The 26622-nt window shown below is 43.8% G+C and overlaps 1 protein-coding gene and 1 long non-coding RNA gene across 5 annotated transcripts; one reads left to right on the top strand and one right to left on the bottom strand.

The window, feature by feature from the left end:
- Positions 1 to 26622, bottom strand: LOC134933016 (nicotinamide riboside kinase 2-like). 3 transcript variants are annotated; one of them, XM_063927949.1, is made up of 10 exons: positions 26561 to 26622; positions 25099 to 25492; positions 19210 to 19436; positions 17605 to 17695; positions 13810 to 13855; positions 13492 to 13675; positions 12915 to 12986; positions 9493 to 9599; positions 9322 to 9401; positions 1 to 1508 (listed from the first exon to the last, which is right to left on the bottom strand). In XM_063927949.1, the coding sequence occupies exons 2-10, from the start codon at positions 25120 to 25122 to the stop codon at positions 1455 to 1457; spliced, it is 885 nt and encodes a 294-aa protein (XP_063784019.1). In that variant the 5' UTR covers positions 25123 to 25492; positions 26561 to 26622; the 3' UTR covers positions 1 to 1454. The 3 variants fall into 3 exon arrangements, with proteins under 3 accessions (XP_063784019.1, XP_063784020.1, XP_063784018.1); XM_063927950.1 differs by lacking the exon at positions 25099 to 25492 and having other exon boundaries at positions 1 to 1869; positions 26561 to 26608; XM_063927948.1 differs by lacking the exon at positions 25099 to 25492 and having other exon boundaries at positions 26561 to 26608.
- Positions 2498 to 9067, top strand: LOC134935468 (uncharacterized). 2 transcript variants are annotated; one of them, XR_010180161.1, is made up of 2 exons: positions 2498 to 2903; positions 8562 to 9067. It is a non-coding gene; the product is annotated as an uncharacterized LOC134935468 (long non-coding RNA). The 2 variants fall into 2 exon arrangements; XR_010180160.1 differs by having other exon boundaries at positions 2498 to 5207.

Below are 26622 nucleotides of genomic sequence, written 5' to 3'. Positions count from 1 at the left end.
CATTTTATATATATAGTTAACAAAACAATAGAGACAAAGCAAAACCACCATGCAGGAAGGACTGCGTAAAAGTGCAGAAGAAAAAACATTACTCAATAACAATTCATGCACACTGAGCTACAGTAGCATCACATTCATTTATAATCTAATAGGCTAGTTTCCATATTTCAAGTTTTAAAATTCCACACAAAGTAAATGCAGGTTCAGCTAACTCAGGCCCTCATTCCGAGTTGTTCGCTCGCAAGCTGCTTTTAGCAGCTTTACACACGCTAAGCCACCGCCTACTGGGAGTGAATCTTAGCTTCTTAAAATTGCGAACGAAAGATTCTCAAAATTGCGATTACACACCTCTTAGCAGTTTCTGAGTAGCTTCAACCTTACTCGGCATCTGCGATCAGTTCAGTGCTTGTCGTTCCTGGTTTGACGTCACAAACACACCCAGCGTTCGCCCAGACACTCCTCCGTTTCTCCAGCCACTCCCGCGTTTTTCCCAGAAACGGTAGCGTTTTTTCAAACACTCCCATAAAACGGCCAGTTTCCGCCCAGAAACACCCACTTCCTGTCAATCACATTACGATCACCAGAACGAAGAAAAAACCGTGAGTAAAATTCCTAACTGCATAGCAAATTTACTTGGCGCAGTCGCACTGCGGACATTGCGCATGCGCATTCGCGACTAATCGCTCCGTTGCGAGAAAAAAATAACGAGCGAACAACTCGGAATGACCCGCTCAGTTCCAGCATTTATGATTTAAAGATTTACAAAGAAGACAATCTTTCTCAGAGTAGTATAAGAGCATTAAAAGAAGCTGCTGCAGATTTGGGGCAAGACGTAACAGAGTTTGAGATCGCCAGAGGTGCGAGATGCCGGATGATCTTGGACGGTTTTTTAAAGGGAAAATGACTTACAAGACAAAACCATACCTTGTAAGTGATTGCCCCTTTAAAAAAACAAGATTAGCTGGCATCCCACACCTCTGGCAATCTAGGACCCTATTACATCTTGCCCTTAAAGCGGGTACACACTACCCAATAGTGGAATGCTGGCGACTGACGACTATATTGTTGAACAATATACAATATAGTGTTCAACGATATAGTGCGTACACACTGAACGTTATCGTTCAACGATAACGTTCAGTGACGTCACCACTGGCATTCCCGAACATGCAGCTCAGCCCGACATTGACGGGTTGGCCTGCATGTCAGCTCGATATTGGTGATCGCTGAACGGTGTCGTTCATCGGTCACCAACGTTAACCCCCATACACACTGGACGATATAAGTCTTAAAAATATTAATTAATTTTATGTAGTTATCATTTTTTTTTTTTTTATTCTGAAATCGCCTAGTGTGTATGGGCCTTCAGAGTTAAAAGATTGGAAGTTTCATCCTTAGAATCGGACAGCATTCTGACACCAGCACGGTTTGTCTGTAGAAGGATCTGTGCAGGATCATCTTCTCATCCAGATACTGTTAGTCACATTTTCTTCTGCATAGCACTGCAACTTTTCAGCCACAAAATAAAAAAATAGAACATAAATTAACATTTATGTAGTCACTTCTTGCTTGAGAAAAGTTTGGAAATACATTCCATTGATAGAGCCTGACACATCTTTATAAAAATCAGCTTTCACTGTAAACTGAATCATGAAAAGTGTCTTTGTCTTCAACTCCTGTACACATATACAAGTCATGTAAGAGGTGGTTTACTGAAGTGAGTGCTTTTTATGGAAAGCAATTTAAAATATGTTATTTGTTTTTGTTTAAAAACAATTTTTTTTATACAAAGTGAGTGTAAACAAGTATATAAATAAACATCCAAAAAAGGCATCTTTAGTTGTAAAGGCCACTTGTTGCAATTTAATTCTGTAAAACAAAAAGAAAAGGCAAGAGTTCAATTACATTGAGATTCAAATAGAAATAGCATTATGCAAGGCATGTAACTTATCTAGAAAAAGTGACCTGAGAAAAGTGTATGAAAAAGTGGCAAAATCACCCTGGACCCCCAAAAAGGGCCAAATGTAATGCCATCCGAGTTGACCAAAGATGCGGGTTGCCAGCCAAACTCTTTTTAAAGTGGCAATCATTTACAAGGCAAAACCATGCCAACTGAGATAGCAGGAAGGCTGTTAGTGGCAGGGACGTGCAGTCAGGGGAGGCAGTGCCTCCCCTGTCATTCCTGATTAAAATAATACAAAGAAGATACTTATGACACATAATCTGTGTCATAAGAATCTTCTTTATATTATGTTAATGTTTTTAGATGTTAAATGGGTGTTTAAATGCACTTGTGCGGCACCGAGAACGGTGCCTCCCACTGTGCATTGTAATCGGGCAGTGGTAGGGGCTGGGCAGGGGGCGGGGCCAAGGAAAGTGGCCGAAAAGACCATTGAAAAATGTAATGGAGCGGCACCTGTGTAAGTGCCGCAGCACCCCTGTCCCTGTGATTGGGCATTAGATAGAGCACTGGCAGTGACTGCATCCGGCTGTCACTGTCAGTGCTGGACGAGGGAAGAAGGAGCGGCAGCGTCTTGTAGGTAGAGATCGAGATCTCTCTCCTCCCTCCCTTCCTCCTGGCGAGCTGTCATGCTGCTGCTTGTCAGAACTAAGCAGTGAGCAGGCAGAAGGGAGAGGGAGCCGGGCGGCAGTATGTTTTGTAGTGACTGTGTCCCCCACAGCAGTGATGTCCTCTTTGTCAGCCACGGCATGCAGGGGAGTCCTGGAAACTCATGTGCTCTCATACCAACAGGCAGAAAAGTTCCTCTCCCTGCATGCACGGACTTCTGCTATCAGGGATAGCAGAAACGGAAAGTAAAACGCTTTCCCTGTACTGGAGTTTCTCCCTCCCCCTATACAGGCTGAAGCACGGGAGTTCTCCTGTGTTCAGGGCTCAGGGCTTGGTGAGTTAACTCTATGAAACCAATGTTGTTATACAAAGCAATTGCTCATGTGTATATTCTCAATGTGTATTTTACCAGAGCTATATAACAAACGAAATGGCTGCACTCAGAGACTGCTCAGTGTAAAGAAATTCTACTTTATTCTGCTGAGTGTAAAAGAAATGCTGCTTTATTAATAAAGCAGCATTTCTTCACACTAAGCAGTCTCGGAGTGCCGCCAATTCGTTTGTTATATCGGATTCATTCCTCGGATGGCACCTGAGCATTATCACGTGGATTTCAAAGGGCAAGTGCAGGGACTTCATCTGTCTATATATATATATATATATATATATAAAATATAATATATATATATATATAATTAGGGCTGCTCCCTGAAATTTCCCGAGCTGGTTTTTCATCCCAATCCGCCCTTGGCTGTATTATTCATATAAATGTCTCTGTCTATAAAATATATATACTTTCTAAAACTACATAGCATATATCTGGAAACCCCCTCTTAGAAATCCTGCATTGGCCCCTGCTCTGTCAGCGCACCACTGTGCTCCCCCGTCCTCTCTTTCCCCGTATGTCTCACGGTGTCTCCGCTGCCGACACAGTCAGTACACACCGACCCCTATGCTCCCCGTCTTACTTTACCCGTGTATCTAGCTATCTATTCTGTCTGCCATACTGCATAAAAAGGGGACACTGCTGTAATGTGTAAAAAGGGGACACTGTCTGCCGTACTGTATAAAAAGGGGGACGCTGGCTGCCGTACTGTGTAAAAAGGGGGACGCTGTGTGCCGTACTGTGTAAAAAGGGGACGCGGTCTGCCGTAATGTGTAAAAAGGGGCCGCTGTCTGCCATAATGTGTAAAAAGGGGGACTGGCTGCCGTAATGTGTAAAAAGGGTACGCTGTCTGCCGTAATGTGTAAAAAGGGGGCCTGTCTGCCGTAATGTGTAAAAGGGGCTCTACCTGGTGTAGTGGTGCTACTGTGCGGTGTAATTTGAATAATGGAGACTACTGTGCACCGTTATATGAATTGGTATTATTTTTAGCCACACCCCTTCCCCATGAAGCCATGCCCCTATATTTTTTGCGCGCGCCAACGGTGCGCACTATCCCTCTTTTACATAAGGTGGAGGGCGCCACTGCCATTTCTTGCACACAGCGCTAAAATGTCTAGTTACAGCACTGCCCCGTGTTCCCACTTCCTCTGTGTGTGTGTGTCCTAATGTCCCCACAGCCAGCTGGGTCAGGTCAGATGGTGTCTACCGGCACTGTCAGCAGTGGATTATAGAGTTGTTTGCTACTTGTCTATAGGTCCCCAGTGTACCCGCGCCCTACCTGGATCCTCTCGTTACACTGCATCATCGCCGGGTGTCCAGGTGAGCGCTGGTCAGGGGTCCAGGTGAGCAGGGAGTGCCATGGAGAGGAGGATCATGGATCCATAAAAGGACTTTCTGGCAGCGGGGATCAGTACAGTCACTGGGAGTCCCGCGGGATGAGAGGGATTGCTGTAAAGGCAGTACGCTGCTGCTTGGCAGCGTGAGATAGGCAGGTCTGCAGGCACAGTGACCCCTGCTGAGTCTGCCCACCTGACAGGGACCTTGCGGGGAGGCATCTGAAAAGATCCCTCACCTGCACAAGCTGCCGCATCAGCGAACATTATGACTGCAGTGCCTCACCAGCTACTGACCTCACCGCACACCACTGGTTAGTGGTCATAAGGACAGTACTAGTGGTTCTTAAAAGGTGTCAAATGGTTGATTTTTACGTGTTTTCAGTATTGGTGGAAAAGGCAGCAGGTGTCCTTATGAATATTTTTCTGTACCTCAAAACATTGTAAAGTGATTTTTTTTTTCAGGGTTTGTAAAAAGCTGAAAAAGCAAAAACAATTTCGCTTTTTCACAAGCTCATAAACCCTGTTCCAACAAAACAACATACCTGCCCCACATCATTTTCCCATTATTGAGGTTTTTAGAGAAATTCATGTACAAAAATTTTTTTTATTGGCCAAATTATACTACTTTAACTTCTCAAGGTTCTGAAGCTTTTACACCTGCTAAGGGGGCACACAGAAAAAAAAATATAGGGAAATCCAATGCAAAGTTTGAAAAATGTAATTGCAAATGCAATTTGCGGTGCAAATTCGTCATGAAAATGTCAGACATGACCCAAATCACCCCTGTGAATTGATGGCTAAAGAGAAGAGTTATGCGATAGAAGTTACCTTACATATAAGACATTTTGTGGGAAAAATTTATAAAATGTCTCATTTGACAGTGGTTTTTGTGACAATACTGACACACATATCAAAGGTAAGCATTTTTGTTATTAAATAATATAACTATCTATCTATCTATCTATCTATCTATCTATCTATCTATCTATCTATCTATCTATCTATCTATCTATCATAAAACCATTAAATTAATAATGGAATAAGTAAAGTGGTTGTAACAGGCAACATGGCTGAAACCATTGCCAGTCTGAGCTATATTCCTTTCACAAACTCAGTAAACCTTAAAGGGCAATAGTAAGAACAATAAAAAAATAAAGTAGGTATTTTGTATGGATGTGGATCAATAGATTGTCAATGTTATGGTCGACAGTCAGTAGGTTGACACCAAATGGTTGACAGGCACAAAAGGTCAACAGATGAAAGGTGCACCTGTGTATAATGCCCACATGAACCCTTGGGCTCATATTTTGTATGTAAATCTGGCTCTGGTACTAGTCAGTGCCTCCTCAGCCATTTACCTCACCGGACATCCCTGGTGGATAGTAAATCAAGCAAATGTTGAGAAAACATGTTTCAAACCTAATAAACATGTGTCAACCATTTGTGTGTATCACTATCGACCACTGTCTTGTCGGCCTTTTCAACCTGTTGATCTAATGCATAATGACCATTTGGTGTCGACCATAACAATGACGATGTATGTATCATCCGGATACCATTTTATATTGAAGATGGCACATTATGTTCTTTAAAATAGAAAAATTAACCAATTAACCAAGGTGCTTTATATTTAAATGATTAGTTATTTAAGGGGGCACTGTGTTTTTTTGTTTATGATTTTTTTCTACAAGTATTTATATCAATATGTGGAGGGGACCTCAGCAATTTATTGTTGGCTGTCCATTTGAATCCACGGCAAAAGCACCCTTCAAACTACTAAAACCATTGGCGGTGTGCTTAAGGGTGTAGTATGGTATGCCGGCGGTCGGGCTCCCGGCGACCAACATTCCGGCGCCGGGAGCCCGACCGCCGGCTTACGGACAGTGAGACGAGCACAAATGAGTCCCTTGCGGGCTCGCTGCGCTCACCACAAGGGAGAATAAGTGTCGGTATGACGGCTGTCGGGATTCCGGCGCCGGTATACTGTGCGCCGGGATCCCGACAGCCGGCATACTGAAGACCACCCGTGCTTAAATGTGCAGTCGTTTAAACAGTCAAACAAAATTATTTATAGCAAATTTAGCCCTTAATAACTTTCACAAACTCACATGTAGAAAGCTTTCAGCAGCGAGGGGTGTGCAATAAGTTTCCGGATGTGCAGTGCATAGTAGAGTAGACACAATCTGACTGTCTGGTTGTAAACTTTAATCTCTGACTAAAGTTCTTTTGAAATGTCAAGGCATAGAACAGTATGTAAGCAGTGGAACCCAGTTGGAGGTGTGCCACTACAGAAGTTCTGATGTGAGCGCAGCATAGTATGTAGACAAAGACACCGCCTATGTGTGGTGTTAGGCTCCATGATTAAGGTACGGGCGAAATGCAGATTGGAGTGAAGAGCTGGTAGCCCTGTAGATACTCCCGCTAATACTGTGAAATTCATGATATGTTAAGAGTTGATGATTTGTTTATTTAATGGGCAAAGGTTAACTACATAACATTGTTCTTATTATGAAGTGTGCACTCAATCCCTAGTCCTCTGCATCGTGAGATGGTTTAGGGCACATGTAGCGTGTTGTAGATTATTATCTATTAACATTCCAGCACACAGCTCTGCAAATAGTGAATTCAATGTACGATCTCAGACCATACAGACAGGGATATTATCGTTCACACGCACTTTATATACAATACACGAACTAACAGCACATAGGCACATGACCAGTGTTATTATGTTAGTATCCACACTACTGTGAGGTGCATGCATATTTGACGTACATTGCACGAATCAACAGATCATAGATATATGATTTGTACTACTATCTTTACCATTGCTGTATTAGTGCGTGATATTTGATTTTGAACGCAGCCCAGATTTATTAAATGACGGCCGCATTTAATTACTATAGCGGTCAGTAGCGCTAAGAAGGAGGTTATACACCCATCAAGGCAATAACTGGGAATCAATCTAACCCCACATGCCCATAGGGAATTATTACTAAACCTGTGAATTGTGTCTAATATCAGACTTGACACATTACTAGCACACAAAGGAATGTGTAAACAGTTACATTGTTATAATCAGTAGCGGATCTTGCCACGGGCAAGCAAGACTTTTGCCCGGGGCTCCGCCTTCCGGAGGGCTCCGGCGCCATCCGGAGGGTGCCGCACCATGGCAAGATCCGCTGCTGCTGTGGTGCCCCCCGCTGCCGCGGCCCGCTGTCCGTTGTGAAGGCGTCTAGTTTCCCTTCGTGGGCTGCCCGCTGTGAAGGGAAACTAGACGCTACGCGTCTAATTTCCCTTCCTGGAGAGGACCTTCACTGTAATGATGTGCGGTGCGCGTTGACGTCATCGCGCACCGCACAGCAAAGGTCCTCTCCACGAAGGGAACTAGACGCTTAGCGTCTAGTTTACCTTCGTGGAGAGGACCTTTGCTGTGCGGTGCGCAATTACGTCATCGCGCACCGCACATCCTACAACAGTACAGGGGGCGTAACTGACCACGCCCCCTGTATGAAGCCACACCCCCTAATGCCGCCCGGGGCGCCAGAAGCCCCGGAACCGGCCCTGGTTATAATATCGCTACATTACTTTATTATGCTATTTAATCATCTTAGCTGCTAGTAGCACTAAGAAAGAGGTCGCATACCTATTAAGGCAGCTATTGTGAAAGCTGTGAAACACGTTTAATATTAGACCCTGTGCATCATCAGTGCACAGAGGAAGGTGTAATTAATTACATTATCATAATATTGCTACGGCGCTTTAGCTTATTACCTTATAAGATAGTGGTCCCAAATATAACGGAATGCATCCCTTCAGCCTCTCATGATCAAATGTGGGGGATAAATTACCGAATTCAGTGGACATTCAGAATACTATTAAGTTAAGAATATATACTGTGCAATTTAATCGCTCAGGGACAAGATCAAGTTCCACATCTAAGATCAGTGACGGATCACCCCATATCTATAAAATGATGTACCGATAGAACACGGGAATAGTGATCTGTATCATTCCTAGGGGATCACACGACAATACAACTGGTGGTGAAAGATACTATTAGACCACCTTTTGGGTCACAGTAAATAGATTGATTTTAATACTTTCTTTCTTAACTATCTCTATCTTTTAATATTTCGCTTTTTATTTGTTAGGTGGGGAGTTTACTACATTTATTCATATTTATTAAAAGTTAAGTTTTAATGACTACTTTCTAGCTTATTGATTTAGTGCACCTCAAGACTACCTTTCTTTTCTCTGTTTGGTACAGTGAGCGCAGCATAGCCAAGCAGATGGTGGCAAGAGTGGTCATGTAGCTACCGTACCAATCGTGCAGCAGCACACCATCACTGGGGACTGGTACACCAACCAGTGCCTGCCGTAAGTGCTGGAAGCCATTTCCAGGTGCCATCCAAGAACTTGCTCTATTAAGACAATGCACCTGCCCACAAGTCAGGGAAAGTGGTGGATTTTCTGAGCCATGAATGCATTCAGGAGCTTGGTCATCCGCTGTACAGTCCAGACCTAGCCCCCTTCAACCTCTTTGTGTTCCCACAAATCAAGCAAAACATGCATGGGATTCATTTTGAGTCACCGTAAGCTGCAATGGAGACCTTCGTCCATCATATAGAAGACATATCTACTTCGGGCTGGTTCAGCTACTTCACCAAGTGGGGTGAGCGCAGGTAACTCTGCATAGACTCCTCTGGCAAATACTTTGAAAAAATGTCATGTTCAATTTGTTTGTAAATATAATACTTTTTGTGCATCTGGAAACTTATTGCACGCCCTTTGTATTTATCAAAACAGATATTTGATTGTGAGGAAAGATATGTCCAATCTGTAAGTCTATTCAGTGACACATGACAGAGCCTTGATTGATCCTTCCTATAACCAGCTGGAATAGAATTACCAACGCCCATCTCTCAAATCCAATGACCCACCAGAATCTACTACTGTACTAATCAGACAGGCCAAAGCAGGTTATAATGTGAGCTACCAAAATATTCAGATAGAGCAGCAATTGTTACCTTGCAGTTTATCAAGTTTAGAACATCTCCATACACTCTGTTATATAGCTCTTCCCTTGTATGTGTTCCATTTAGCTGTTCTATAAATAAGAGGAGAACAAGGATTAGTTAGTGTTACTGAAGTAACTGCATTCCCAGTGAAACAAACACATATACTGATTAAGCACTAACCCACAATGATATTCAGTTCCTCCATGATCTTCTTGTGTCTCACATACATTGGCCAGACATGGCCATCAAAAAGTCCTGGTGGATCAGGAACAGTGTAGTTTCGGGAGCTGTTAAGAAAGCAAAAAGAGTGGCTTGGATCATAGGGCGTCATTCCGAGTTGATCGCTCGCTAGCTAGTTTTAGCAGCCGTGCAAATGCTATGCCGCCGCTAACCGGGGAGTGTATTTTAGCTTAGCAGAAGTGCGAACGATTGTGCAGCCGAGCTCTGCAAAAAAAGTTTGTGCAGTTTCAGAGTAGCTCTGAACCTACTTGGCGCTTGCGATCACTTCAGCCTATTCGTGTCCAGATTTGACTTCATACACCCACCCAGCAAACGCCCAGCCACGCCTGCATTTTTTCAGACATGCCTGCATTTTTGCAAACACTCCCTGAAAATGGTCAGTTGACACCCAGAAACGCCCCCTTCCTGTCAATCTTCTTGCGGCCGTCAGTGCGACTGAAAACTTCGCTACAACCTGTGCACAACCACAACGGGCTTTGTACCTGTATGACACAAGTGCGCATTGCGGCCCATACGCATGTGCTGAAATGCCAATTTTTATCCTGATTGCTGCGCTGCAAACAACGGCAGCTAGCGATCAACTCGGAATGACCCCCATAGTGTCCTACCAGTATAAAGACATACAGACTCAAGGTTTTTCTGTGTCACTGGATACAGAGATGGCTGTAGATGTGTGTAGACCAGAGGTTCCCAAACTGTGTGCCGTGGCTCCCTGGGGTGCCTCGGGACACTTGCAGGGGTGCCCTGGGTTGGTGGTCCAGGACCAATTCAAATTATTCATGGTCAATATAATAGGCAAAACCAGTGCAGGTGGCTGCCAGTCATAAAATATGTGGCCAAACAGAAGCAAATCTTGTCCCTCACCACACACAACTGACCCTAAGGATGACATATAAACGTGATCTACTTAATGTAATATTTCTTTCTAAATTTCTCAATAAGAAATTTTTGGCCTAGGGGTGCCGTGAAAACAAATCTGATATTCTAGGGTGCCGTAATTCAAAAAAGTTTGGAAACCACTGGTGTAGACTGTTTATTACCATACCAGCACATGCTTCAGTGATGCCTAGAGCCACATATGTCCTCCATGCACAATAAATTCACAAGTCCGTAAGTCAGCAGACACAATATAAAGACAAATTCAAATTACTAATAACTGCACCCAATTTCTGTTTTGGTGGCATATACGTATATCATAAATCATCCAGATATAAAACAACTTACATGTGATCTCTCTCACATGTAATCCAGCAAGTCCCACCCTGCATTCTAAAAATATATTAGAAGTCAGGGCCCAATAGTTTATTTTTATTAAAAAAATAAAAAAATTGCTTCATGAACAAGGGGGAGAAGAAAATATAACACCATCAATTGCCCAAATAGTTAAAACTCAATATCCATACAGAGGTCATTTTAGGCAAACTGAAATGAAGATGCGCTGACTCTACAAAAGCATGTACAGTGACGTCAATAGCAGGCACTACTGTGTACCATATCAGATCACAGCTTTGTGACTACTAGTAATGCCTTATGCCTGTTCTCTGAGCGATAAGAAGAAATGTCACTTTGTCTGGTACACAATCTCACGAGATAGGAGAATTCACTCAGTTGTATAATTTCAGGGTGTCATGGCTAGTCAAGATTATGTAGATCTGTGCTCTGGCTGATGTAATGACATCCACCAAATTACAGCAAGTACAAGGTAATGAGCGAGAGGTCCGAGGCAGCTAGACCCTTGTACTGTGACAGATACCATTCAATTGCTGCATGCATCACATTCCACAGAATCCAGAAGCACTGACAACCCTCTAAAAGAACTGAAACCACTAAATAGTGTTCTAAAGTGGTGGAACAGAGTACAGTCTAAAAGTAAAACATGCAATTTGAGCTGAACTCATTAGGACTGTGTCATCTCCACCTAATGTCTTCCTGATTAATAAAACACCCACCACCCTGACAGGTCACTGATCGTAGCATCAGCATGGCAGTAGCAGTGGTTGTCTATAAGGAGTGGTTGGCTGACAGAACAGGGCTGCACCTTCCTGTCTTTCAGCAGATGTCCACGCTGGTACAGTACAGTACTGTTACCTAACATTAACTCATAATGTGCTGGAATCACTAATCAATGTAATGATTTAAGAAGAGTATCCCAGTTCCTCAGTTTCTGCCGCCAAACATTATTGTCACTTTTACTATTGCCCCCCAAAATATTATTTTTATGTAACTATGCAACAGCACACCAATAAGTACTGCCCATGTCTGTAACAGCTGTGTCATTATGCCTGTAAAGGTCCATACACACTAGACGCATTGGCGTTTCTATAATGGGTGTAATGTGTGCGGTGCACACGGGCCCCTGGGTCCAGAGGGCCCCCACACCGCACCCACTGCACCCATTTAAATACTTACCTTACTGGAGTTCAGTGGCGGGCGCAGCATACGCGGCGGAAATCGCAGCCAAAATGGCTGCCGCGCATGCGCGGTATCCAAATTGGTCTCTGGATCATGGCAGGCGCCATGTTTCTGGAGACCTGCGCATGCGCAGTAGACTCCGGCACAATGCCGGAGTCTACAGCGCCATTCAGAGAAGGGGGCCCACCCGGAGGTGCACACGGGCCCCCTTCTCTGAAGAAATGCCTCTGACTAGACGACATCGTTCTATGAGCGGTGTCATCTAGTGTTTCCCCTCCCGGGTCGAGTGGCCGGCGGCCTGTACACACTGAACGATATGACCGTGCATGCAACTCCTGGATGACAGTCCAGATAGAGCATGCATGCACATCGGACAGAAAATGAGTGACGTCGCTCAGAAAGGGGGAAAATGAGCGCCGTTGCTCATTTTCTCGGCAAGTGTGTATGGGCCTTTAGTTTCTGGAGTAGGAGCAGGGGAGTTTTAAGACAGGAGGAGGCCCATGTGCTGCCTCCTCCGCCCGGACCTCCTCCTCTCTGCTGGCAGTGTTGTACTAGGGGCTCAGACTCTAATGTACAGATCTCCGGGAAAATGGAGATACTGACAACTCCCAGTGATTTCTCTACTGCACATGTGCAAAGCGGTGGGAAAATGACCTTCACACCATATTCCCTGTGATGATCTGTGCTCTTCCGCCGACATGGGACTCTGGAGAGGTATTAAAGATAGGGGTGCACTCATTATAAATACGCCAGTGTGTAGAAGGACACCCATGCCATCTAACAAGTACAGGCTAGATACGGCGTCCTTGACACTTGGAGAGCTATGACTGAGCTCTAGCATATAAATTATATAAAAGAGCACACAAAGTGAAATAGAATATTCTTAGACTTGCGGAACAGAAGATTAATGTACAAATTCATACAAGCATATCATAAAGTGCAAATAGTACCTCCTTCTCCTCTTGCATTCATCGTAGGGTATTGAAATAAAATAACGATGCGTGAACATCTCAATTAGTGGTCTAGAAAGAAAAACATAAATCAGATTACATTTGTACATATATCTCACAAACATAAAGGCTGCGCTGCATGTGTCCCCTGCAGTATATATAGCTGCTCACATGAGACAATATTATCAGACAAGTTGGTTGTTGCAAACTAAAGTTGTCCCCAATCAGCCATCATTTGTACTCTGTGTTTCCAAGGGTTTTCCACTCTCTGCCCCCACAATACCCCCCTCCCCCAAAAAAAACAAACAAAAAAAAGAACAAAAAAAAAAAACCTCTTGCTCTCCCCCTCAGTTACCCATCTCCCCATCCTACCCTCTTTTCAGCCATTTGTAAACTGGAGAAACAGCAGTGATGGCCATGTGTTTGGGTAAGTGAGGTAGGAAGAAGAGTGTGCCTCAAAAGCTGGACCAGGGCGGGTTAATGTGGACGCTGTGCCTTGTTTTCATAATTACTGGTAGTGAGGGAACACACGGTGCATGCACACCCACTATAGTAGGATGATATAGCAGATTCTTACTCATAGGTATAGAGAAGAAAGCCTTCCACAATTAGGATGTGACAAGCCTCCTGCTCCTCAGTCCTTTGGCGTACATCACTATCCATAGTGTTGTTAACACCATGAGATCGCTCAAACTTCACAGGGTCCTTTTTCCAGGCTTCAATTGTTTCGATCATAGCTTCAATATCCAAAGCACTGATCACTAGAAAACAGCAGAGAACAGACCGTGTCATTCTGTACATTATTCCACAGCGAGACCCTCTCGACGCATGCAGAAATAGCTGCTTTCCAGCACCAACAGTTACACCAGGGAAAAGATGGATGCCACCTTCTTACCATCATATTGCTTAAATCCATCTTCAAATTTGATCTTGTCCTGGGGCTGAAACAAGGACCAAAAATAGAATAGAACTTGTCATTTTGGATTTGAACAGACTTTACCTTTAAACATAAACATAGAATTTGACAGAAACACCTGGCCCATCTAGTCTGCCCCTTTTTTATTCTTTAAGTAATCTTGACCCTAATTGATCCTTAGTTCTTTGTAAGGATATTCATATGCCTATCCCAAGTATTTTTAAATTGCTCTTCTGTCGTAGCCTCTACCACCTCTGATGGGAGGCTTTTCCACTTATCCACTACCCTTTCTGTGAAGTAATTTTCCTTAAATTTCCCCTGAACCTGCCTCCCTCCCGTTTCAGTGCATGTCCTCGTGTTCTAATACTTCTCTTCCTTTTAAGAATGTTTCCCTCCTGTACCGTGTTAAAACCCTTGATATATATGATTGTTTCTATCATGTCCTCCCTTTCCTTTCTCTGCTCCATAGTATACATGTTAAGGCATTTTAGTCTTTCTGGGTATGTTTTGTGATGTAGGCCATGCACCATTTTAGTTGCCCTTCTTTGTACACTCTCTAATGTATTTATATCCATCTGGAGATATGGTCTCCAGAACTGGACACAGTATTCCAGATGGGGCCGTACCAATGACCTATACAGTGGCATTATTACTTATTTTTTCCTGCTACTGATTCCTCTCCCTATGCAACCAAGCATCTGACTTGCCTTTCTCATTGCTTTGTTACATTGCTTACCTGCCTTTGATTCACCTGAAATAATGACTCCTAGATCCCTTTCCTCCTCAGTAGTTTCCAGTATAGTGTCCTTGATACTATAGTTAACCTATGGATTTTTGAGACCCAAGTGCATGATTTTGCATGTTGTAGCTTTAAACCAGGGGTGGGGAACCTTTTTTCTACCGAGGGCCATTTGGATATTTATAAAATCCTTCGGGGGTCATACAAAAATTCTCATTTAAAAAAATTACCCTGCCCCCCAGTAGGTCTGCCCCTTAGAGGCACTGTGTGTGCGCGACGGAGGCGCGCGCACCAAAAAAATGGGTGTGGCCAATTAAAATGGGACGTGATACACATATGCCCTCAATAGTGCAGTGCCAGATCCACAATTGCCCCCACAGTGCCAGGTATACAAATGTCCCCACAGTGCCAGGTATACAAATGCCCCTCACAGTGCCAGGTATACAGATGCCCCCACAGTGCCAGGTATACAAATGCCCCCACAGTGCCAGGTATACAAATGCCCCTCACAGTGCCAGGTATACAGATGCCCCCACAGTGCCAGGTATACAGATGCCCCTCAAAGTGCCAGGTATACAAATGCCCCCCACAGTGCCAGGTATACAAATGCCCCTCACAGTGCCAGGTATACAGATGCCCCCACAGTGCCAGGTATACAGATGCCCCCCACAGTGCCAGGTATACAGATGCCCCCACAGTGCCAGGTATACAAATGCCCCTCACAGTGCCAGGTATACAGATGCCCTCACAGTGCCAGGTATACAAATGCCCCTCACAGTGCCAGGTATATAGATGCCCCCACAGTGCCAGGTATACAGATGCCCCCCACAGTGCCAGGTATACAAATGCCCCTCACAGTGCCAGGTATACAGATGCCCCCACAGTGCCAGGTATACAGATCCCCCCCCCCACAGTGCCAGGTATACAAATGCCCCTCACAGTGCCAGGTATACAGATGCCCCCACAGTGCCAGGTATACAGATGCCCCCCACAGTGCCAGGTATACAGATGCCCCCCACAGTGCCAGGTATACAGATGCCCCCCACAGTGCCAGGTATACAATTGCCTCTCACAGTGCTAGGTATACAGATGCCCCTTACCCCCCCCCCCCCCCCGTGCTGCTTACCGCTGCTTCTTTCGGCGGGACACGGAGGAGAACGCGGTTATGTTGGGCGGCGGCGTGTAGGACTTGAAACCAGCCGCCGGTTCGAGAGCCAATCAGAGCTCGCGGACCGGCAGCCGCGGCTCCTGATTGGCTGCCTGTTCGCGAGCTCTGATTGGTTCACGAACCGGCGGCTGGTTTCTAGTCCTACACGCCGCCGCTGCGCTCTCCTCCTGAGTCCCTGTCCTGACAGCTGAGACACGCTGCCGCCGGACTGAGCGGCGGCGTGTCTCACAGAGAAGCGGGTGGGCCGGAGCAAACGGCTTCGCGGGCCTTATACGGCCCGCGGGCTGTAGGTTCCCCACCCCTGCTTTAAACTGTAGTTGCTACATTCCTGACCATTCCTCAAGTTGGAATACATATGTTTCACCAGCAGACTGGATGACGGCTGTCAATATACTGACAACAGCATCCCGCGCTTTGGGGTCTCGCTTAACTCCAGTGATGTGCGGTCGGGTGAGGCAGAGCCTTTCCTGTCATACTAACGTTTGTGCCAGAGTTTTGACTGTACAAAGTATGTGAAAAATACAAAGAATTTGTTTGAAATGTCTTCTTTGCATTATTCTAATAATTTTTATAGCTAAAATGCTGGAGTAAAAAGTCTATGACAGGGGAGGCAGTGCCTCACCTGCTTATCTTTTCCGCACATCTCTGATCAAAATTCACCAAATTTCCAGGAGTTTATACTGCTGCACCTGTCTACAATGCCCAGATGTACGCTTTGGCTTATATATTGCATGTACATCTGGCTCTGGTGCTAGCCAGTGCCTCCTGAGCTATTTAGCTCACCGCACGTCCCTACTTCACTCGCCACAGGTTATATTCCCACTCGGTTGGTGGCGTGGACCCACCAACAGAGTGGGAACACCCGGAGGTGGTCGGGATTCCGGCCGTCGTTATTTCACTGGCTGTCGGGATTCCGGCCTCTATCTCCTGAACGCCGGGATCATGACAGCCGGTATGTTAACTGCAAGTACACCTAGATCCTCAATCATTTGTTTTACCCCTCCCGGTGTGTCTACCCTGTTGCATATCTTTGTGTCATCTATAAAAAGGCATACAATGAGGATATAGCAGATTCCCAAGGTGCATACACACTGGGCATTTTTGCCCAGTGTGTATGCACAGCGTGAACATCACTGGCATGAAAATAGCTCAGCGCATACACACTAAGCGATTTTCCCTGTGCCCAGCGATGTTCACGGGGGGGGGGGGGGGGGGGGTGTGTGTGAAGTACTTTCCATAGTAGGAGACTGTGGAAAGTGCTTCACTCGGCTGTTCAAACAGCCCAATGGACGGCAGTGGCTAGTGATGATGCGTGAGCGCGCATCAGCGCTCATTGCCCGGCCATACACACTGGCCGAGTTTGAGCTCAAAGTAGATCAAAACACCAAAAGTGAGCTACTTTGAGCTCAAAATCGGCAAGTGTGTATGGGCCTTTACTCATAGGTATAGAGAAGAAAGCATCCTGCTCTTAATTCCTTTGGCACACATCTCAGGCATGTTACTATGTATAAATCAAACTACAGGTGCAAGTGAGTTATCATATCCACTGCATAATACCCCTTCACAATGTACCAGAAATATAGAGCATGCAACGCTTTATAACATTCAAAAGGTAAAACCGGTTCCACAGATATGTAGCGGCAAAGGCCATACTAGAGGAGGAGCCTACGTGAGTACAGCCTACGTGAGTACTCTACTATCATCATTACAAGAACAAGGGTGTGACCGCCTAAGCTCAGGTGCATGCATACATACAATCCTTACTTTATATTATAAGTACAGACTGCTGTTGTGTGTATGTTTTTAATATATCAAATTAAGCTTGTCCTCTAAAGATTCGTTTTACCATTGAAGTACACTAACCTACCTTAAAAAAGTCATCCTGATGTACAACACAGCAATTGGGCAGAGATTTTATCAGTCGGTTTGTCAGCGTGGTCTTGCCACCATTGGTAACACTAGAAACAAGATGAATAAAGTCAGATACATGAGCTGTGTGCGGTAAATCTGACTGTGTACAATGTGATACGCTGACCTACCCATGAAAAGTAAAACTACATGGTCAAACTGTCCCAAATGGAGGCTGACAGTATATTTTAGAAATGTTGTAACATTTAACTAGTGTCAAGCTGTGGTCCTCGTAGTGTACCAGCTGTCACTAAATATGAGAAGGAATAGACGTAGTTACAGAAAATGCCCTGAGAGAGGGGAAACTGGAGCAAGGAGATACAGTAGCAGAGAATACTATATCACCTTATAAATATCAATGTATAACTGGAATCAAAGCACAAGGACACATCACTTAACTAATGCTGGGTACACACTGGCAGATATATTGGCCAATCAATTGATCGGCCAATATATCTTTTGCTGATCTGCAGGTATGTACAAGCAATATGTCTGTGAAAGACGTCTTTCACAGACATATTGCATCTGCTGTGCAACACAACAGATGGACAATATATCTGCAGATATATTGGTGCATCTTTCTGTGTGTATGAACAACCACCATTGGCATATTTATCTGCAGATCGATTGAACTGCAGATATATCTGCCAGTGTGTACCCAGCTTTAGATACAACACAAACATTACAATAACTTTCTGCAATAAATCTTGCCAAGCTGCACTACAATAGATCTTTCCAGGTTGCACTACAAAAGATCTTAGCAAGCTGCACTACAATAGATCTTAGCAAGTTGCACTACAATGACTGGTGAAATAATTTGTACTTTCTTAATTATACAAAAAGATGAAGGATGACTGTTGTATAAATAAACCGCAGACAAAAACACATTACTGGATTATCTAATGCAAGAAGACAAGTCTAATTACTACTAATCATAAAAATATAACATTATCGATGCAACATGCAGGGTTTTTATTAATTTATTTTAAGGCTTTGGTGTAATTTTGTAGTTTGTCCTGAGAAATGGAGGGAATACAAAAGATCATATCAGAACATGGCAAGCCCAGCACACCCACCTACCCACCCACCACAGGAACGATGTGCCTGTGATAAAGACTGCTTACTCATCTACCCTCAATATACAGCAATAGGGAAAAAACACATATATTAAATAAAGTGAATTAAGAAATATTCCCCATTAAATAACAATGCTAAAAAAGCAGGCACACTCAAGTTACAGACATTAAAACACAAAACATTACTAATGTACGTTACAGTAATGGGCAACATTAGCTGCAAGTTAATATACTATATAAAAATACAGTCCGATAGATAGATAGATAGATAGATAGATAGATAGATAGATAGATAGATAGATAGATAGATAGATAGATAGATAGATAGATATTAATGTAACAATGCAAATATTCTTCCTTTACAAAACGAGGTTATTAGCAGGAGTTGTCTGATAACCTGAGCACAGTAACCTGTGGGAGCTCATAGAGCTGCGTTACACTAGCAAGACAGCCACCCTGGCTGTGTTCCGGAACCCGGCATCACTTACCCGCCTATGCCCACAATGATCTGCATGGTGGCGTCTCTGTCACTCACTACTATACAATATAAATAAATAAGAGGTAACCCTAGAGTTACGCGGAGAGCAGGAGGAGCGGAGGTAATCGTCAGCTGCGGCACCACCGGGCTTCCATGGCAGGGAGAGCAGGGTAGATGAACAGGAACATCTATCCAGGAGCCCAGCTGATGCTGGCACTGGCAGCAGTGTTGCCAACTCTGAAATGAAAAACAAGCAACTGATGCATGAAAATAAGCGGGAGGGTGAGGGAGGGAGGGGGGGGAGGGGTGGAGATAGGATGGGAGGAGGGAGGGGATGATAAGTTAATGAAAACCACAAACTTTTTTGTCTATAGTTAATTTCAATAAAATACATATAAATATTTATACAATCTACCTTTAATGCCTTTACAATAATATTTATCAGCACAAAACTGGCTTTTAAAGTATACTGGATTTTTTATAAATATTATATTGCAATAGTTTTGTGAATTTTAAATATTTTACTCTCGTATTTCGTCCAAAGAAAAATGACTGGTGAAAGTTGCCCACTGTATATATTTGTACATGGTCCTTCAGCTGCACTGAGAATATCAATATCTTTACAATACAGTAGACAAAAGGGCAATTTAAACGAACACCTCAAAACAAAATAACCGTACTATAGAATCACTATGATATTTGCCATTTCTATGTGATTACACTGTTATTGCCACTTATTATTAATAATACAGAGATACATGTACCAGAGAAATATCCCGCACCAAGATCAGTCTTTAGTGAAGTACCATTAGCTATAACAAAAGGGAGAAAATGATTCTAAAGGTGCGTGCACAATAGACAATGTACTCTATGAGCGAAGTCGTCTAGTGTTTCCCCCTCCCGGGCCGGGCGGTCAGCGGCAGTGCATACACAGTGAGCAATATGACGACCATGTCGCTCAGTGACTTCATGCCGCAGCCGGGCTGTGCAGGCAGCTCTTGGACAGCAGTCCAGATTGAGCATGCATGCACTGCTGACAGTGAGGGTCGTTAACAACCCGCGAGGGCTGCACATCGGTTGTCGTTGCTGGCATACACACTTGTAGAGAAAGTGAATGACATCGCTCAGGAAGGGTGAAAATGAGCGACGCTGTTCATTTTATCGGCAAGTGTGTATGCACCTTAACCCTAATGTATAATGGTGGTGCTGCCGACTGACTTAAATAGGCATATACAGTAAAAGAACAAGAAGTCAGTTCACTTAAGGTGCACTCATGTCCCTTAATAACATAAATTATTAAAACCAAATTTTATTAGCTATACTTTAAAATGGGTGCTGTGATTACTATTTCTCAATCATGCGTTGCTATATTTATTATTTGTTTATTACCAGTTATTTATATAGCGCACACATGTTCCGCAGCGCTTTACAGAGAATAGTTCCCCATTCACATCAGTCCCTGCCCCAGTGGTGCTTACAATCTACAGTATATTCCCTGTCACATGTACCGCACACACATTCACACTAGGGTTAATTTTAGTTGGGAGTCTACTGTATATTGCCTACTGTATTCATGTGTATACAGATATATTAATCTGCCCTCAAATAGGGCTAATAAAATGAAGTATTAAAAACATTTATTAAAATAAATTATGTAACGTGATACAGAACAATAAATAAATAAATAAATAAATAAATAAATAAAGTTTAGCATTAGGACTATCTGGTATAAGAGAAAGACACATGGGAAAATGTAACCAAAAATGTAAGCCACAATAGATAATACAGAGAGACAGATACAAATAAATTGATGTGAACATTTATGAAATAATTGAATCATGTACATATGAAAACCAATGTACACACATTGACCACTAAATGTATATAGAAAAATACTATGTAATAACAGTTCACACACATATATGTAATATATGCTTCCCTTATTAGTGGTATTACTGTATCTCAGGTGTTGCTGGATGGATTGATGGCTGTGTAACTTTTTTCTGGTTCTCCATATCCTGTCGTAGACACTTCACACTATATAGAAACTTCTGTGTCCTTGTGAAGTTTGAACCAATCACAAGTCACTACTGGGGGTCTGCGTCTTGCTAGTTGTCATGTTAAGATCTCCTTAGCCCCATTGTACACACACCAGCGGCAGCAGCAGGCATAATGAGTGAGTCGTCATTTCCTTATGCCTCTAGCACATGCCTGGAGGAGTTAAATGAAGATTCATCCACAACCTCTCACCTAATTTGTTTGTGAGGATCTGTGTTGAATGGATGAATCACTACTGAATTCTGCTGTTGGCACCAGTGGCACACAGACAAGAGACCTAAAAATAAAACAAGCCCAAAACAAGCAAGCAACTTGAAAAAACAAATAAAAAAAAACATGCCAAATTCCACTTGTTATAAGCTGAATTGGCAACTATGGCCCTCATTCCGAGTTGTTCGCTCTGTAATTTTCTTCGCATCGCAGCGATTTTCCGCTAATTGCGCATGCGCAATGTTCGCACTGCGACTGCGCCAAGTAAATTTGCTAAGAAGTTTGGTATTTTACTCACGGCATTACAAGGTTTTTTCTTCGTTCTGGTGATCGTAATATGATTGACAGGAAGTGGGTGTTTCTGGGCGGAAACTGGACGTTTTATGGGAGTGTGTGAAAAAACGCTACCGTTTCTGGGAAAAACGCGGGAGTGGCTGGAGAAACGGGGGAGTGTCTGGGCGAACGCTGGGTGTGTTTGTGACGTCAAACCAGGAACGAAACTGACTGAACTGATCGCAGTGGCAGAGTAAGTCCCGAGCTACTCAGAAACTGCCAAGAAATTTCTATTCGCAATTTTGAGAATCTTTCGTTCGCAATTTTGCTAAGCTAAGATTCACTCCCAGTAGGCGACGGCTTAGCGTGTGCAATGCTGCTAAAAGCAGCTTGTGAGCGAACAACTCGGAATGAGGGCCTATGGGAGAGAGACAGCCATGCTGCTGCAGCTACTACTACTATCCCAGGCAGGCAGAGAGCCTTACGCCATAGCTATGTGGCTGTCCCCAGAACACACACAGCTGCCACATGTCCGTAATGTCCCTGCACACTACCACCATACATTACGTTTTCCAGATCAGTCATTTGGAAATGTCCCTGGGATTTATACCTTTTATATATATATTAATAAGAGTATTTTCAAACAGAAATAAATGACATTATAACCAGAGGAGTTTCTAGAGAGGAGGAGGCCTGTGTGCAGGCTCTTTCTGGGCCCCCTCCTCTCTAGCCGGAAGCAGCGATTAGCTCTGAGCACTAGGATCCTAGCGCTGTCTCAAAGTCTAAGTTTTCCCAGTGATTTTTGTACTACGCATGCACAAAACACTAGGAAAATTTTCCCAGTGATTTCTGATTTGTGCTGTGTGGGCCCCTCCTGGACCCCGAGGGCCAGTGTTCACCGCACACACTGCACCCATTATAAATACGCCAGTGATTATAAACAAGTATGGCATGTTCTCACTGTCATTAAACAATCCTGCCATTATAAAGCTTGGGTACTTACGGTATAGTACTGTAACTGTGCAATATCTGTGCATGATTATGATTTTTGCGCACCTGCCTACACAGCAGGGATTTTTCAGCCTATGGACTGCCTAATCATCACAAGGGAAGAATACAGACTCCAATGCTTCTTACCTATATGCAGCACCGATGCAAAAACGAGGAACACTGACCCCTCAAGTGAGTCTATGAACACGCAGACTGGCCGCAGCAGTAGTGTCGCTGGCGCCATGTTTCTCTGTGTACCTGATCGCAGGTGAAGGCAGAAACACGCTTTGCATTATTCTAATAATTTTTATAGCCAAAACTCTGGAGTAAAAAGTCTATGGCAGGTGAGGCAGTGCGTCACCTGTCTATCTTTTCCACACATCTCTGATCAAAACTCACCAGATTTCCAGGAGTTTATACTGCTGCGCCTGTGTATAATGCCCAGATGCACCATTTGGATCATATATTGCATGTAAATCTGGCTCTGGGGCTAGCCAGTGCCTTCTGAGCCATTTAGTTCACCGCACATTCCTGAGGGGGTTCATGGACCACCAAGAGGGAGAAAAGGTGTCGTTATGCCGGGTTTCAGGATTCCGGCGCCGCTAACTGTGGCCGGGATCCCAACAGCCGGCAAACTAAATACCACCCGGTAATGCAGATAGCTGTGAATTAGCAAGGTTTTGCATACCTTTTATTGATCTCCACCATTACAGTCCAGGTTTTAAGGATTGCTTGAACACAGGTGACTTATTTAGTATTTAGGTTTTTTATTTAGTATTTCGGTTTAATCAATTTGATTTAACCATTTAGACTCAAGAATGAATCTCCTTAAAACCTGGACTATAATGGTGGAGTTTGTAAAACTATCACTTACTGTGTAGGTTCCTAATGTGACATGTATATTATTGATCCAAGTTATATAGTAATTTTGGTGGTTATAAATTGACACCAATATTGCCCCTTAAATGTATTATTGAAACTTAGTAATGCTTTGATGCATTATTCCCTATAGCACAGCATGGAGATGACAAATGACCATATTTATAAAAATTACTTTTTCTAAAAGAATGTGAAAAAGGGTGTTATCACTTTCTTTTCACATCATTTTAGTTTCACCTGAATGTACTAATGGGCAATTGGAGAAGAATTAGCAAAATTCTCCTCCATGGGGGTGATTCAGACCTGATCGCTGGGCTGCAAACTTTGCTGTCCTGCGTTTGGAGAGTCAATGCCTCTAGTTACACAGACTGATCACTGTGTAAAGTGAGGCATCATACAGACCCATGATACCTTTGTCCCACTGGGAGAGGTAACAGGAAACTCTGTGGCCAATCTGCCCCTGTCCATATCCATCTTAGCACGTGTCTAATCCATTTCAGTATGTGTGGTCTCCAACTCACCTTATGATTGTCGAAGTCGAAAATATTATACCCACATCCAACACGTGCAAACACCACACAGAGTGGACTCTGTGCGTGTGCTTATTCTGCCGTATGTGCGCATACCCGCACGCTGCGTACATTGGCTCAAGAAGCTTTGCGTATTAGCGCATGGTATGAGTAAATACAGTAGCATACGCATTCGCATAGAAAAGCCACAAAGACATATCTGATATTTTATCCACATAGTGCATAATTTACACATAGTCTACACACACCACACCAGCAAGTTACATTTACTTCAGAAATAGAACAATAGAGATATTCAACTTTACAGGATGCGAGGGAACATAATTAGGTTAGGACATAGTGTTTGGTATCCAGATGTACAGTATTTCAAGGGCTACATTCCGATCGCAGTTTGCAGATTATAGCATGCTCCTGTGCATAGATATGTGCCCAGTGGAGGACATCTGCAAGTACACCTGGACCAAGCATCGCCCACCTATTCAAACCAACCTATGACCCCTCATGTACTGTAAATGACCAGCCCTTTGACCTATGAAAGAAGAGCTTACAGTTTCCTTTGTATTGTGTTTTGGACCATTGTGTAAAAGCAAGGCTTCCTGGCTGGTCTCAGGCTATTCTCTGAAGGTCATCTTGCTAAGATTGAATGAGGACCGGATCCGGGAGGCGCAGGCGAACAAACGTATGTACTATTGGTTGTAGCTCTTCTCTTGTAATATTGTTGTATTTCTGTGTGTATCCCCTCTTTAGTAAATATTTGTTGCTGTGTTGGACCACAACATAACATATACAACTGGTGTCGCATTCCATTCTTGTTTGGGTATAGAAGTGTATTCAGCCATACGTGTTGCTGTACAGTGCGCATAGCGTGTCGGCGTGCATACGCTACATGCATTCACGTCGTAGGGGTATTGTCAACATTCAGCGTCCCGAACCATTGTATTATAAGGTATAGCATTTACCTGTAAGTTAAACGAACTTAACATGATATATCCATTTCCATGTCTCCATAGGTAATATCCATTTCCATATCTTCATCATAGGTAATACCCATGTATTAGGTAGGTAATATCCGTTTGGGAATCAGTTAAGATCCAGCCAGTCGGGATACTGGCAGTCAAAATGGTGACAACGGAATCCCAACACATCTCGGAATGCCAGCGCTGGCATCCCGGCAAGTGGAAATAACATCTGCACCATCAGGGACGTGCGGTGAGCTAAATGGCTCAGGAGGCACTGCTAACCCCAGAGCCAGATTTCCATGCAATATATAAGCCAAAGGGTACATCTGGGCATTATACACAGGTGCTGCAGTATAAACTCTTGGAAATTTGGTGAGTTTTGATCAGAGATGTGCTGAAAAGATAAGCAGGTGATAGACTTTTTACTCCAGAGTTTGGGCTATAAAAATGATTACAATAATGCAAAGAAGATATTTCAAACAAATTATTAGTATTTTTCCTATACTATATTCTATCAAAACTCTGGTTTAAACGTAAGTATGACAGGAAAGGCTCTGCCTCACCTGCCTCACCCCACCGCACGTCACTGGGCACCATGATCCCGACCGCAGGATCCCAAGTGATCCTCTGCCGGGCCACTGGAGAGGTTAGCCGCATGGGGGTGGAGGAGATAGGTGTAGGGTGTGGGAGGTGGGTTTGGTTTAGGCAACCCTGAAGAGGGTTAGGTTTAGGTTGTGGGGGAGGGAGGGTTAGGTTAAGGCTGCAGAAATGGGGTGGGGGGGGGGGGTAGGTTCAGGCACCACCACAGAGAGTTAGGATTAGGATGGGGGGATTAGGTTTAGGCTACGGGTAGGGAGTTTTAGGGTTAAGGGCCATGGGGGAAAGGTAAGTATACCTCCCCCCTGTCGGGATTCTCACTGTCAGGATGCCGCAGTCGGCATTTCCAATCCAACCCATCCATTTCCATATCACTATATGTTATTTCCATTTTACTATCGGTTATGTACAGAAAGATGGACTTTTGAATTGAACAGACACTCATTTCTCCATAAAGACACTTCAAGAACACTTTTCACAGATATTAATAGGGTATCCCTCTGGTTCCCTTAGCATTAATAGGCCATCCATTTGGTTCCCGTCTCCTGCACAGAATTCTCTGCCTGCTGGCAGTGAAGACTGAGGGGCAGACTTATTAAGCCTGGTGAAGTGATAAAGTGGAAGGTGATAATGCACCAGCCAATCAGCTCCTAAATGTCATTTTTCAAACACAGCCTGTGACATGGCAGTTAGGAGTCGATTGGCTGGAACTTTATCTCCATCCACTTTATCACTTCACCAGGCTTAATAAATCTGCCCCTGAGCTTGGATCCAGTCCATGTGATCAGCCATGTGTGTCTAACAGACACGCAGGCTGATCACTGTGTTCAAAAAGAAAAAAGTAACAAAAAAATGTAATACTGACCTGCATCCAGGGACCAGTGATGCAGCCGGTCATCTGATGACTGTGCTCTTGCTGTGACCCCT

Source organism: Pseudophryne corroboree, chromosome 6 (assembly GCF_028390025.1).
Source record: "Pseudophryne corroboree isolate aPseCor3 chromosome 6, aPseCor3.hap2, whole genome shotgun sequence".
Lineage (NCBI taxonomy): Eukaryota > Metazoa > Chordata > Amphibia > Anura > Myobatrachidae > Pseudophryne > Pseudophryne corroboree.
Note: the sequence above shows the minus strand (reverse complement) of the source record. Positions and strands in the feature narration are given on the sequence as shown.